Below are 13,662 nucleotides of genomic sequence, written 5' to 3' on the forward strand. Positions count from 1 at the left end.
GGGATTTGTGGGACCTGCAGGGACTAGTATGGGATATCCTTGGGACGTTGTGTGCTGTGTGGGAAGTTTTGGAATACATAGGTGACTCATTCACTAACACCACCCCATCCAATAGTTTTGTACTTGTCACTGTTGTACTTTTTACAACAGCGCGACTGCCGGAAGGTTAAGATAGATTTTGAGCTAGAAATTACTAGCTGTGATCAGTTGGATTCTGAGGTTGAAAAGTTCACAAGGGACATCCAAGAAGCAGCCTGGGACAGCACTCCACATTCAACACAGAGAACAAGGTCTTCTGGTTCACATTATCCACATCACATATTGGAACTTATCCATGAGAAGAGGGAAGCGAGGAAAAAGTGGCAGCGAACAAGAGCACCTGTGGATAAAACTCATTTGATAGCTGAATAACTGAAGGAATGTATCAGTAGCTATAAGAATGATATGATCAGTGAATATCTCAAAAACCTTGCAACAGATAAGAACTCCAATTATTCACTTTGGAAAGCTACAAAGTACTTGAAAAACCCCTCAGTTCAAGAAACACCAATCAAAACAACTATTGGTGAGTGGACAAAAAATGACGAACAGAAAGCTGAACGATTTGCAGAATACCTGGAAAGTGTCTTTCAACCTCATCAATTCCAAGGTGATGTAGAAGATGACAAGATGGGAATATTACAGGATATAAGAGAGAGATTCCAGCCTTAACAACAAATGAGCTGATATGTATCATCAAGACAACCAGTTGTAAGAAAGCTCCAAGATATGATCTCATTACTGGTAAAGTTCTGAAAAACCTACCAGATAGAGCTCTGAAAAAACTCACAGTTCTCATAAATGCAGCTTTGAGGATGAAGTGTGTGCCACTCTCATGGAAGGTAGCTGAAGTCATCATGGTCCCCAAGGCAGGTAAACCACCACATGATGCATCATCTTATAGACCCATATCTCTATTACCCATAATTGCCAAGATCTTCAAAAAAGTTTTGCTCTCCAGATTGAAACATGTGATAGAGGAGAGTAGACAACTCATTCCTGATCATCAGTTTGGATTTAGAGGAAAACATTCAACAGTTCAGCAAGTCCATAGAATTACTCATGTAATTGAGAAGACTCTAGAAGAGAAGAAATATTGTGCTGCTATCTTTTTAGACGTTGCTCAGGCATTTGATAAAGTGTGGCATGTAGGTCTAATTAAGAAACTACAAAAGTTTTACCTCAGCAATATGCCTCATTGCTAAAATCTTATCTGTCAGACAGATTTTTCAGAGTTAAACAAGGTGATAGCTACTCAGGACTAACACCAATTAAAGCTGGAGTACCTCAAGGAAGTGTATTGGGCCCTACTCTGTATCTGCTCTACACCAGCGATCTTCCTGTGCCAGAAAATGACACTATTGCAACCTTTGCAGATGACACAGCTGTCCTAGCAGTTGGAGAAACTAATGAGGAAGCTACAAGTAAAGTACAAGAAGCCATCAATAAAATTGAGAAATGGACTAGAAACTGATGGATTAAGTTGAATGAAAGCAAGTCCACACATGTTGTCTTCACAAATAGGCATTATGTGTACATCCCAATAAGATTAAACAACAAAGAAGTTCCATTTGCAAATGAAGCTAAGTATCTTGGAATGACACTAGATGCAAAACTACAATGGGAGTCACACGTCAAGAAAAAGAAAGAAGAATTGGATTTCAAATACTCGAAAATGTACTGGTTATTGGGGAGAAATTCAAGCCTTTCAACCTACAATAAATTACTATTGTATAGACAAATTCTTCGGCCTGTGTGGTTGTATGGCATCCAGCTGTGGGGCTGTGCAAGGAAAAGTAACATCAACACCATCCAGAAATTCCAGAACAAGGTTTTGAGGAATGCTGTCAATGCTCCATACTTTGTCAGAAACTCGGATCTCCACAGGGACCTGCAGATGGAAGAAGTCGATGTCATGATCACAAAGGCTGCTAGAAACCATGAAGAGACTCTACATAATCATCAGAACATCCAAGCTCTACACCTCATTGACAACTCTAATACAGTGAGAAGACTGAAAAGGAAGAAGCCTACAGATCTCGTTTAAATGTATCAAGAGTGATTCTGAAAGAATGGAAATGGGCATTGCTCACTTAGACTGTGAAGGAGTGAATATCCCTTAAGTGCCAAACATTAACCAATTAATTTAAGCTAGAATTGAACTGTTCATTAACCGAAGTATTAGATTGCAGTCAAATTACAATTATATAAAACAAAATAAAAAAATAACAATATTTTCCTTCCTACTCGCATTCAATGTAATTAATTCCATTACCAAGCAACCAGGTTGTTGTTTTTGTTTTAAATGTTCATTTTATTACTATTACTGGAACTATTCATTTTATTACTATTGGGAGTCTATTGACGAATGTCTTCGGTCCTGAATAATATACGACTGATCTTTGAGCAGATGATGTTGTCATCCTAGGAATTGACAAGTCCATGTTTCATGTGGGTGATTCAATAAGTTGTTTATTTATAAAAAAGATTCTTGATTATATTTTTTTTTTAAGAACTTGCTGCTGGCGATCTATTTTAAACTAGCTGGCCCAGCGAACTTCGTACCGCCAAAAAGTCAATGTATCTCATGTCACTCTGACATATATTCACACTTGACGTTATCTAGTGAATCATGAAATTTATCTGACTGACAATCAGAATTCTCATTTACATCTCAATAAGGACTTCCTATGTGCTTATAGCCATGCAGCATTTATTATTCCGAAAACATATCCTTCTGAATCAATAAGTAGTAATATTTATGATTAGTGTTCAATTAAAAATAGATACGTTATAAATAGATAGATAAAATACATAGGTTACATCAGTGTTTCAAAGATAAATTTAATGCATTCATAGTTGTTGCTTTGTCAATAGATGGTGCAGTAAATATGTGATATACGATGAATCACACAGAATTCCATAATCTTCCCATCTTCCATTTTAGGATGAATATCAACAGTTTAGCTAAGCTAAATTAAAAAAAAAGTAAATTATTTTGTCATTCTTCAGTAATTGATGATGCAATATGAAAAACTCTTTTATGAGGTGAATCATTTTTCTCCAACATTTTCCAGTTTTCAATGATAGGGGACTGATAATTTTATTTGTACAGGTCTTCTTTAAGGAACCTACAACTGGTACCAACCAAATTCACTTCAACTCCTAAATACCGTATTAAAACCAGTACAGAATATCGAATAAAATTCTATGAAAAATTATAATAATCAAAAACACGTCATTCTCTAATCGATATATATTTTATATTATCGATGTCTATTCAGTAATTACTAAAAATCAATTAATTCTAAACACCGAAGACAGCACAATAATTATTCGAAACAAAGCAATGTCTTCAGAGATCATGTAAGTAAGTTTTTAACCTGAGGCCGCACTGCTGGATGGTTACACACAGATTTTTTTTGTCTGGGCGTTTAGAATAAAATACGTCAGCGATTATGGAGCAGCACACACTCTTGTCTATCTACCAACAGCTGTTGGATGACACAATGATTATAAGAGCTGATTTTTATTTCTATGTGTGGCCAGCTCACAAATCTTTTACCATAAGGATTACATGTAAACTTTGAAGGACCGTAGGAAAGAGTCCTGAAGTCGGATTATAAATTTGATAGGCCATAAACCTGGTCCTGAACATAACAAATACAACTAAAAAAATCATCAAATTCGGTGCACACATAAAAAGTTATTGAATGTTAAAATTTGAGGCTCGATTTTTATTTATAGATTTGTAGTTTAACTCTAGTTTAATTTTGTAGGGTTGCTTGTCTTGAATTTTTTGGTAAATGAACTGAACAAAATATCCTAGTACAGTATGAATGGGCTGTATTTCAGAATTTTTAGCATGGTTGATCATTTCAACCATGGTTAAAATGTTTTCGCGCTCCCGTTGCTCTTACTGTTGTGCCAAGGGGCTTATATATTTGATTACTATCATAATTTAATCACCATATTCATTTAAAATTTCGACTGTTATTTCATATCGAAGTGTCACTTCCCATTTATTGATTCATCACAGTGACAATAATATACTATCAAATAAGTTTATCAATATTAATGATAAAAAGTGACTTGTAGTTTTAAAAATGTTTCTATTAAACGAAAAACCCACCATGAACAGTGGGTTGATAGAAATCAAGAATCAGACAGTTTACTGAAATATCTCATTTATTTACTCTACCCATGATGCCAGAATATTACTTCCACTTTATCATTATATTGGAATACTGTATTACTCTAAAATTAAATGAAGATTAGTTTGAAGAAAAAATGCTAACAATAAATTTTATTATCTAAAGCACAAATGAACAGAAATAGAAATATAGGTTTCTTGTGAAGTACACTCACTCTAAAAAAATCTTTCTATATAAGTTAGCATTAATGTACAGAAATAATTATTCTTACCGAAAATTCGCACCTATACCTCAATATAATCTTGGAGCATTCAGCAGATTATACTCAATTCCTAGATATAACAATTTGTACGGAAATAGATAATTGAAATATACTATTCCAAAACTTTTTTATTTGCTTCCAATATTATCATCCGAGATTACTCCAAGGAATATATTTTCAAACTTACTAGTAGTTCTGTGAACAGCAGACCTCGCGCAGTTATAAACCACAGCCTCTTGATAATACTGTATATACGAGTAAAACCTGTCTTTATGTCGTGTCGGCGAGATATCGGTGTGAAAACGGCTAATGGCGGTTGTGGTTGTTGTATCAAAAATGCTATCATTAAAACCTTATCTCCTTCAATACATACTGGCAACAGATCAGTCTGAGTTGAAAGCAGAGAAAGGTCGAGAGAAAATACTATGTTACTTTCTGTCTTTTTTCTACAGGGCTACTTTTAATATTTATGAAAAGAATAGGTCTCGTTAATACAAATAGCAGCCCCTCCATGAACACTATTAGTTCTACAAAACGCCGAGCCGAGTTTATAGCGAACAGGAATATACAAGTCTAATTCATCTTTATAGAGCCAGTGCTCATTGACACAAAATAAAAATATAAATTTCAGTACCCTTTTAAATTGTTTTGTCATGATGAAACATTTAAATTTCATGATTTTTTTCTGTTTAGCCTATAGTTAGCATATCATTCTATTTATGTATTTTATTATTTTTGGGCACATGCTGTAAAATATATTTAGGCTTAGCGGAACCAATTTTGAAATTAATTTTATTGAATAAAATGATTGAGTTCAAAATAGCATGGATTCAGTTTTATTAAAAAGATCATACAATGTCATCGTAACAATGGTATTATATGTATCTGCTATTTATATTAGAATGTTTCTTGAATGCAGTATAAAAACCAACACACACGATGAGCTGACTACAATGAAGACTTTGTGATATGTTTGTTTTGTTGTCTGAAATAGAAAACAAAAGAATAAATTAACATACATTTTTGCAATGGGTACAATATATTTGATAAGATTGCAGTACATTTTTTTCAATAAACAATCTATCAACAAATATTTGAAAAATGTTATTTACGGTGTCTTGAGATATTAATATAATGATAGTGTGAAAATGACTATGGATAAAATATCAACCTCTACTATGTAATTTTCATGTGTCAAAATAGTTCAACAACACTCAATGCAAATAATTACTTATTTTGTATTGAATGATATATTATTTTTCATACAACAAATCTCTCAACCATAAAATGAATTTTTGTTTTTCTGTCTCGATCAATTGTCAATTTTTAACAAGCAATTTTGAAGATCGCTGACGCTATATGACCAATACCTACTATTACTTCAGGCCCCACAACTGATCTCTAATAAACTATGACGCCATCACATGTAGATCCATGATCTACTGGCGGTAAGCAAGCGAAATAAGAGCGCTGATGCTTTTTATCACATCTGATATAGTAATCAACAAAATTGGAATTACAAATTCAATTTTCACTGTCTTCCATTTCAATGAATATGGTTTGTTTACCATTTTTCTAATATTCGTTTGTGAAAAGTAATAATGAATTTGGGGTTTTAAATCATGGAATACTGTTGTGTACCTAATTGTCGCGGGAATTATAACAAGACTCCAAAAGTTTACGTACGGTATTTTCTTATTTGAAAGATGAAACTTTGAAACGAAAATGGATACAAGCGAGAAGAAGGAAGAACTTCAATATTCTACAAAGCAACGGTTTACATGAAGTGTAGAAGAACAGTGTAAATGAAGTGTGAGTGGAAAATTTAATTAAAGTGTGAAAGAACAGTGAAAATGAAATGTGAAATAACAGTGTAATTAGAGTGTGGAAGAACAGTGTAAATAAAGTGTGTGGAAGAACTTTTGAACTAATAAATTAAAAAGTAAATGCAAAGTGTTGGAACTGTTCATAACATCCTTTATTCTTTATTGATTGATTGATATAATAAGTGTACATCATATAAATGATAGGGAGAGGAGAAATAAGGTGACCTTGTGCTATTCCTCTCCCCAATCTAGATATGGTTACACTTAGTCCGAAATAGGTTAAGTCTTGTAGCTCTTCACTTCGCAAAATTTTCAGACCAGTAATATGTTCACAAAGTAAATTTTCAAATTTAGATGCTTCAAAACAAAAAATAGAACAGATATTTCACATTATTATCACTTGAATAGAGAAGATTCATATATTAAAGAAATAATTTTGAAAAAGAACCGAAAAAACAAACTTAATTCTAGAAGCGCAGCTGTATACATTAATTGTATCCTAATATTAAAGGTCTTACCTAACTGAAAAAATTCTCCTGATCGGTTTCTTTGTACCACAGATTTATTGTGATCAAGTTTGTGGGAGCCTCTTTCCTAAAAAAAGTTACATCTAATTTGGTTCATCTTTGATTTACCTCTCCTTCAATTCTGATACAGGCTATTAAACATAACTTTTCATACACATGATGAACATATGTGTTTGTCAAGTTCTGTTCAATCTAATAGAATCTATAAGGATTAAGTTATTAACATTTTGTTTGTAACCTTGCTGTGAAACCCCAGCTTTAGGGTGTGGCAAGCAATACTCATTTCTTATAGCAGGGTTTTTTTTGCAATAAAGATGAAGAATTTTACAATAAGTTCAAATTGTAAGAAAATAATTGAAACAAAAGCGTCTTTTCTTAAACTATCTTCTATACACACAACATCTCTATATATAAAAAAAAGAATGTCTGTTTGTGTGTTTGTTAGTTAGTTTGTTTGTTTATTTGTTCCCTAATATCGGGGCACCGAGCTTCGCTTGTTATTTTTTTTTTTTCATTGAAAATCAACAAATTTTCATGTTAACTCTATTTAGAATCAGTTAACTTGCAAGGCCAGCTTATCAATTTGAATTTTCAAGCCGAGCCTCTGTAAATAGAGAAATAAATCTTATGATAATCAAGTGAGTATTGGTTACTATGGAGTTGTTTGGATGGTTTCTCGGTAAATTCATGAATACTAGTAGTTCTGTGAACAGTAAACCTCGCGCAGTTATAAACCGCAGCCTCATCTTATACTGTCCATCAGAGTAAATCCTGTCTGTATGTCGTGACGGCGAGATATCGGTGTGAAAACGGCTAATGGCTGTTATGGTAGGTGTATCAAAAATGATAACATCAAAAGCTAATATCCTTCAAGACATACTGTCAACAGGACAGCCTGAGTTCAAAGCAGAGAAAGTTCGAGAGACAATACTATGTTATTTTAGTTATTAATTGCATGCGCTATTGCACGCCATCAATAGTTAATTTATTTATTATTTTATTCACAATGGAGACAACGGGTTTCCTCAAATATGTCTCCTTAACAATAAAAATTGTACAGATACAAAAGAAAAAAGAAAAATAATACGAAATTATGCAATAATAAAAAATCTGGTGTGGTACACTCACACAACTTTCCTTGCTCATTGAACTATTTAAAATTTTACATCTATTTTCGCTTAAAAACCTTTCCCCTTATTTTGATCAAATATTTCTCTTGTAAAAAAAACATCCACGGAACAAAGTGCCCTTTTTATAACCCTACCTTAAAATTTCCAATATAGTTCGCTAAATAAACCTAAGCCTCATTATCAAACGAGAATAATTTAGGGGAATAACATAATGACGATTGACGGCAACATATTTGCAACTACGATCAGACTACTGTATATGTGTATACACAATTGTTTTCAGAGTACTTTTTCCTTTATGTAAATTGTGAAATTCGATGATTTTTTGAAATTCGTCAAAACAGCTGTTCTACAGATGAAATATCTTGACTATGACTGTGTTCTTTTTATAAACTGCTCTACCTACCCACGGTATATGGAAGAAGAAAAAGTAAAAACCGTGTTCCTACCTACCTCATGCACGAGAAGGAGGTTACAAAGTCCATTTCTCAAGGATTGGGTGGACCCCCCATTAGTATCCCAGGAAAAAGACTCATGTCAGTTGATAGAGCTAATAAATAACTATACAGAGTATGGATTTGAAAAAAATCGTTAGAGCCGTTTTTGAGAAAACCGTGGAAAACATGGCTTTTTAGTCATTATCCGCCATTTTTCTCAATAATATTACGGAGCTCCTGAAATTTTCCCTGGAGTGAGACTCATTTCAGTTGATAGGGCTTATAAATAGCTATCCATGGTATAAATTAGAAGAAAATCGTTAGAGCCATTTTCGAGAAAAAACATGGTTTTTTATTAATTATCCGCCATCTTGAATTGAATTTTATTGAATTTTTTATAGTCGGGTCCTCATGGTATAAGGACCTTAAGTTTAAAATTTCAAGTCAATCGGTTAATTAGGAATGGAGTTATTGTGTTCACAGACATACACACACACACACACACACACACATACACACACACACACATACACACACACACACATACATACACACACACACATACACACACACAGACCAATACCCAAAAATCATGTTTTTGGACTCAGGGGACCTTGAAACGTATAGAAAACTTGAAATTGGGGTACCTTAATTTTTTTTGGAAAGCAATACTTTCCTTACCTATGGTAGTAGGGCAAGGAAAGTAATAATACAAACAACAAAAATACCACCTAATTCAAAAATGAAAAATACAAAGATTTCAAATACTTATGAAAAAATAAAACAAATTGAGAATTCAAAATTCCAAAACTTATAAAAATTAAAGAATATAATAACAAACAATGAACAAAAATTTTATCAATAGAATAAATAACATAGAACAGTAACATAGAATAACACGACATACAGACAGGGATTTACTCTGATGGACAGTATAATAAGATGAGGCTGCGGTTTATAACTAAGCGAGGTTTACTGTTCACAGAACTACTAGTATTCATGAATTTACCGAGAAACCATCCAAACAACTCCATAGTAACCAATACTCACTTGATTATCATAAGATTTATTTCTCTATTTACAGAGGCTCGGCTTGAAAATTCAAATTGATAAGCTGGCCTTGCAAGTTAACTGATTCTAAATAGAGTTAACATGAAAATTTGTTGATTTTCAATGAAAAAAAAAAATAACAAGCGAAGCTCGGTGCCCCGATATTAGGGAACAAATAAACAAACAAACTAACTAACAAACACACAAACAGACATTCTTTTTTTTATATATAGAGATGTTGTGTGTATAGAAGATAGTTTAAGAAAAGACGCTTTTGTTTCAATTCTTTTCTTACAATTTGAACTTATTGTAAAATTCTTCATCTTTATTGCAAAAAAAAACCCTGCTCTAAGAAATAAGTATTGCTTGCCACACCCTAAAGCTGGGTTTTCACAGCAAGGTCACAAACAAAATGTTAATAACTTAATCCTTATAGATTCTATTAGATTGAACAGAACTTGACAAACACATATGTTCATCAAGTGTATGAAAAGTTATGTTTAATCTAATAGAATCTATAAGGATTAAGTTATTAACATTTTGTTTGTAACCTTGCTGTGCAAATCTGTGTAAACGCAGCTTTAGACCAGTTGTAGAACTGGTCTAAGGCCACACCTCACCCATTCTTGTTTATTTCATACTGTATATCAAAATATAATCATCTTTATTCACTCCATTTTACAAAGCATAAACAATAATAAAAATATCAAATGCACTCCTCATTAGGCTAGGCCTGCTTCGAGGAATAATTAGTCTTGAAATAATTAGTTAATCTTGAAGTAATAAAAAAAGTCTTTATTGAATCAATATGTTGCAAAATAGTTTTATGAAATAGAGAGATGATGATGTAAAGAGAGAACATGATGTGATGAGAGCATGCTCTCTTCGAGCGCATGGTAGTTGTTTAGTTATTCCCTATTTTCAGCATCGAATAATCAAGTTTATGAATAAAACCAAAATACAAAGTATTATAATTTGTTTGATAAACACATTGTTCGTGGACATTGGTTCCGCTGTGCACTATTGCTACTACTGACATACAGTCTTCATCTAATTCCAAAAATCAACTGTCATAATAAAAAAATGTAGTTATTTGTGTAGATTCACCAACATTGACTTTCTGGGCCCTGTTGCATGATAAAATACAAGCTAATATTCCAGTTATTTCATATTCTAATAGCTAACTGACCACTAATATTATTGGGTTTTGTTTTCACATGCAATAGCCCCCTAGTGGGATGTAAATAGAATACAGATATTTGTAAAACTGCAATAGGAGATAAAGTAGAAGATATGCAAAAACACAATTCTATTTCATTATTGGTAGGACTATTGAGAGTAATTAATAACTTTGATATAGCAAAAACTGAAGATTATCAAGAACTGATAGGTTGATATTGAACAAACTGACCTGATACTGGATAAATTGTTCACCAGCCATACATCAGTTTCAACAAGAGGTCAGTGAGCATGTGCTACATTATATGAAAAAAGAAAATGTCTAAATTAAATAATAATGAACAGTATTATCTATATAAATAAAAATCGAGCCTCAAATTTTGACATTCAATAACTTTTGTTACACACACTTTGGTTCTTTTTACAAAAATATTCATTTTCTTTCAGATGACCGGAATCTTAATTGAATGACGTTTTAATAATTTGTTGCATTCATGTACAAAGATAGAATGTCTTTAATAAAGTGATTGCTAGCAAATTGTAGCCAACTTCTCTGGACTAGTATTTTGAGATTTGGATTTAATCAATATCCTTAATGGAACAAACTTTAGATATTATGATGTAGTACAGTACTTTGATAGGACAAATTGAATTGTTAAATTATAACAATTGAATGAAAGAATAAAGCTGGGTTTACACCAAAATTATTAACAAAATTTTAATAACATGGATAACTTAATTCACTACTTCTTCATAGTCTACATAAACATAAATAATTCTTTCAAGTGCGTATGTTTTTTCTAACAAAATATTTCTAATGGACAGATGAAACATAATTGTGGAAACTAATTATATTTATTATCTAATGCCACAAAAATTTGTATTAGCTAACCTAGTATTTTAGTGATACAAGATTGTACCATTCAGCTTTCAACATGGATAACACTTTTCTACTTGAGAAACTATTATTTACATTCATAAAGTGAATCTGCAGTAAATGCAATTTACTTGCAATAATAATGTAATATTGTAAATTTATAACTTGAACTTATTCTCTTAGCCAATATCGTTTTTGCCCGTAGCTAGAAATAACCTAAAACCACCATGTTGTCGTATGTGGAGATCGCCCACTATGTAGAGAACTCCCATGAATGACGTCACGCGTAAATGACGTCACACCTATCCTATCGTAACTATGACGTCATTGAGGGGTATTTCTCTCCCCACAACTCCGCTCCCTCCACTTGCTCGATACCCTTTTTCTCTCTCAACACCATGCTCAAACATCACTCTCACTCATTCTCTCTCATAGAAGACTTTGCTCTGTCAAAGTTTCTTCCTCTCAATCATATACATTCCCTCTTTCTCACACACGTGCTCCCCTCCCACCGCTCGCTCAGTACAATAATTCTCTCTCGACATTCACTCTCACTCATTCTCTCTCATAGATCACCATACACAATAGTAATATCGGGTGATTTTTTAAGAGCTTGAGAACTTTTTTAAACAATAAAACGCATAAAATTTGCAAAATCTCATCGGTTCTTTATTTGAAACGTTAGATTGGTACATGACATTTACTTTTTGAAGATAATTTCATTCAAATGTTGACCGTGGCTGCGTCTTAGGTGGTCCATTCGGAAAGTCCAATTTTGGGCAACTTTTTCGAGCATTTCGGCCGGAATAGCCCGAATTTCTTCGGAAATGTTGTCTTCCAAAGCTGGAATAGTTACTGGCTTATTTCTGTAGACTTTAGACTTGACGTAGCCCCACAAAAAATAGTCTAAAGGCGTCAAATCGCATGATCTTGGTGGCCAACTTACCGGTCCATTTCTTGAGATGAATTGTTCTCCGAAGTTTTCCCTCAAAATGGCCATAGAATCGCGAGCTGTGTGGCATGTAGCGCCATCTTGTTGAAACCACATGTCAACCAAGTTCAGTTCTTCCATTTTGGCAACAAAAAGTTTGTTAGCATCGAACGATAGCGATCGCCATTCACTGTAACATTGCGTCCAACAGCATCTTTGAAAAAATATGGTCCAATGATTCCACCAGCGTACAAACCACACCAAACAGTGCATTTTTTGGGATGCATGGGCAGTTCTTGAACGGCTTCTGGTTGCTCTTCACTCCAAATGCGGCAATTTTGCTTATTTACGTAGCCATTCAACCAGAAATGAGCCTCATCGCTGAACAAAATTTGTTGATAAAAAAGCGGATTTTCTGCCAACTTTTCTAGGGCCCATTCACTGAAAATTCGACGTTGTGGCAGATCGTTCGGCTTCAGTTCTTGCAGGAGCTGTATTTTATACGGTTTTACACCAAGATCTTTGCGTAAAATCTTCCATGTGGTCGAATAACACAAACCCAATTGCTGCGAGTGGCGACGAATAGACATTTCATGGTCTTCAGCAACACTCTCAGAAACAGACGCAATATTCTCTTCTGTACGCACTGTACGCATTCGTGTGGTTGGTTTAATGTCCAATAAAGTAAACTGAGTGCGAAACTTGGTCACAATCGCATTAATTGTTTGCTCACTTGGTCGATTATGTAGACCATAAATCGGGCGTAAAGCGCGAAACACATTTCGAACCGAACACTGATTTTGGTAATAAAATTCAATGATTTGCAAGCGTTGCTCGTTAGTAAGTCTATTCATGATGAAATGTCAAAGCATACTGAGCAAATACTAATGCATGAAAATCATAACCTCAAAAAAATCTGAGCAAATACTAATGCATGAAAATCCTAACCTCAAAAAAATCACCCATTATTATAAGGAAAAAATAATAATTCCGCGCGCGCGCGCGCGTACCTGATGCTCTGTCAATGTCTCTTTCAATCAATTCTATAGATTCCTTCTTTCTCACACAAGCACACACGTCTATACAGTACTTCTCTCTCACACTCTTGTTCACCTACTCTCCCTTACTATTCACTTGACATAAATAAATAATTTTTTTTATAGAACAACTTTCATTATAGAACAAGAGCTTATATTTATTATGTATTCCAACGCTGGTGAACAGTGAGTAAATACCGATTATACAGATAT

General features: G+C 33.6%; 1 protein-coding gene across 1 annotated transcript; it reads right to left on the bottom strand.

Moving 5' to 3' along the window:
* Nucleotides 1-12,540: 12,540 nt before the first annotated feature.
* Nucleotides 12,541-13,068, bottom strand: LOC120354618. The gene has a single exon (XM_039441981.1). The coding sequence runs from the start codon at nucleotides 13,066-13,068 to the stop codon at nucleotides 12,541-12,543; it is 528 nt and encodes a 175-aa protein (XP_039297915.1).
* Between the last annotated feature and the right edge of the window lie 594 nt (nucleotides 13,069-13,662).

This window comes from Nilaparvata lugens, chromosome X (assembly GCF_014356525.2).
Source record: "Nilaparvata lugens isolate BPH chromosome X, ASM1435652v1, whole genome shotgun sequence".
In the NCBI taxonomy this organism is placed as follows: domain Eukaryota; kingdom Metazoa; phylum Arthropoda; class Insecta; order Hemiptera; family Delphacidae; genus Nilaparvata; species Nilaparvata lugens.

What these genes read in the sequence shown, in the direction of transcription:
- LOC120354618 (XM_039441981.1), bottom strand. Translation starts at nt 13,068, where the DNA reads ATGCGTACAGTGCGTACAGAAGAGAATATTGCGTCTGTTTCTGAGAGT.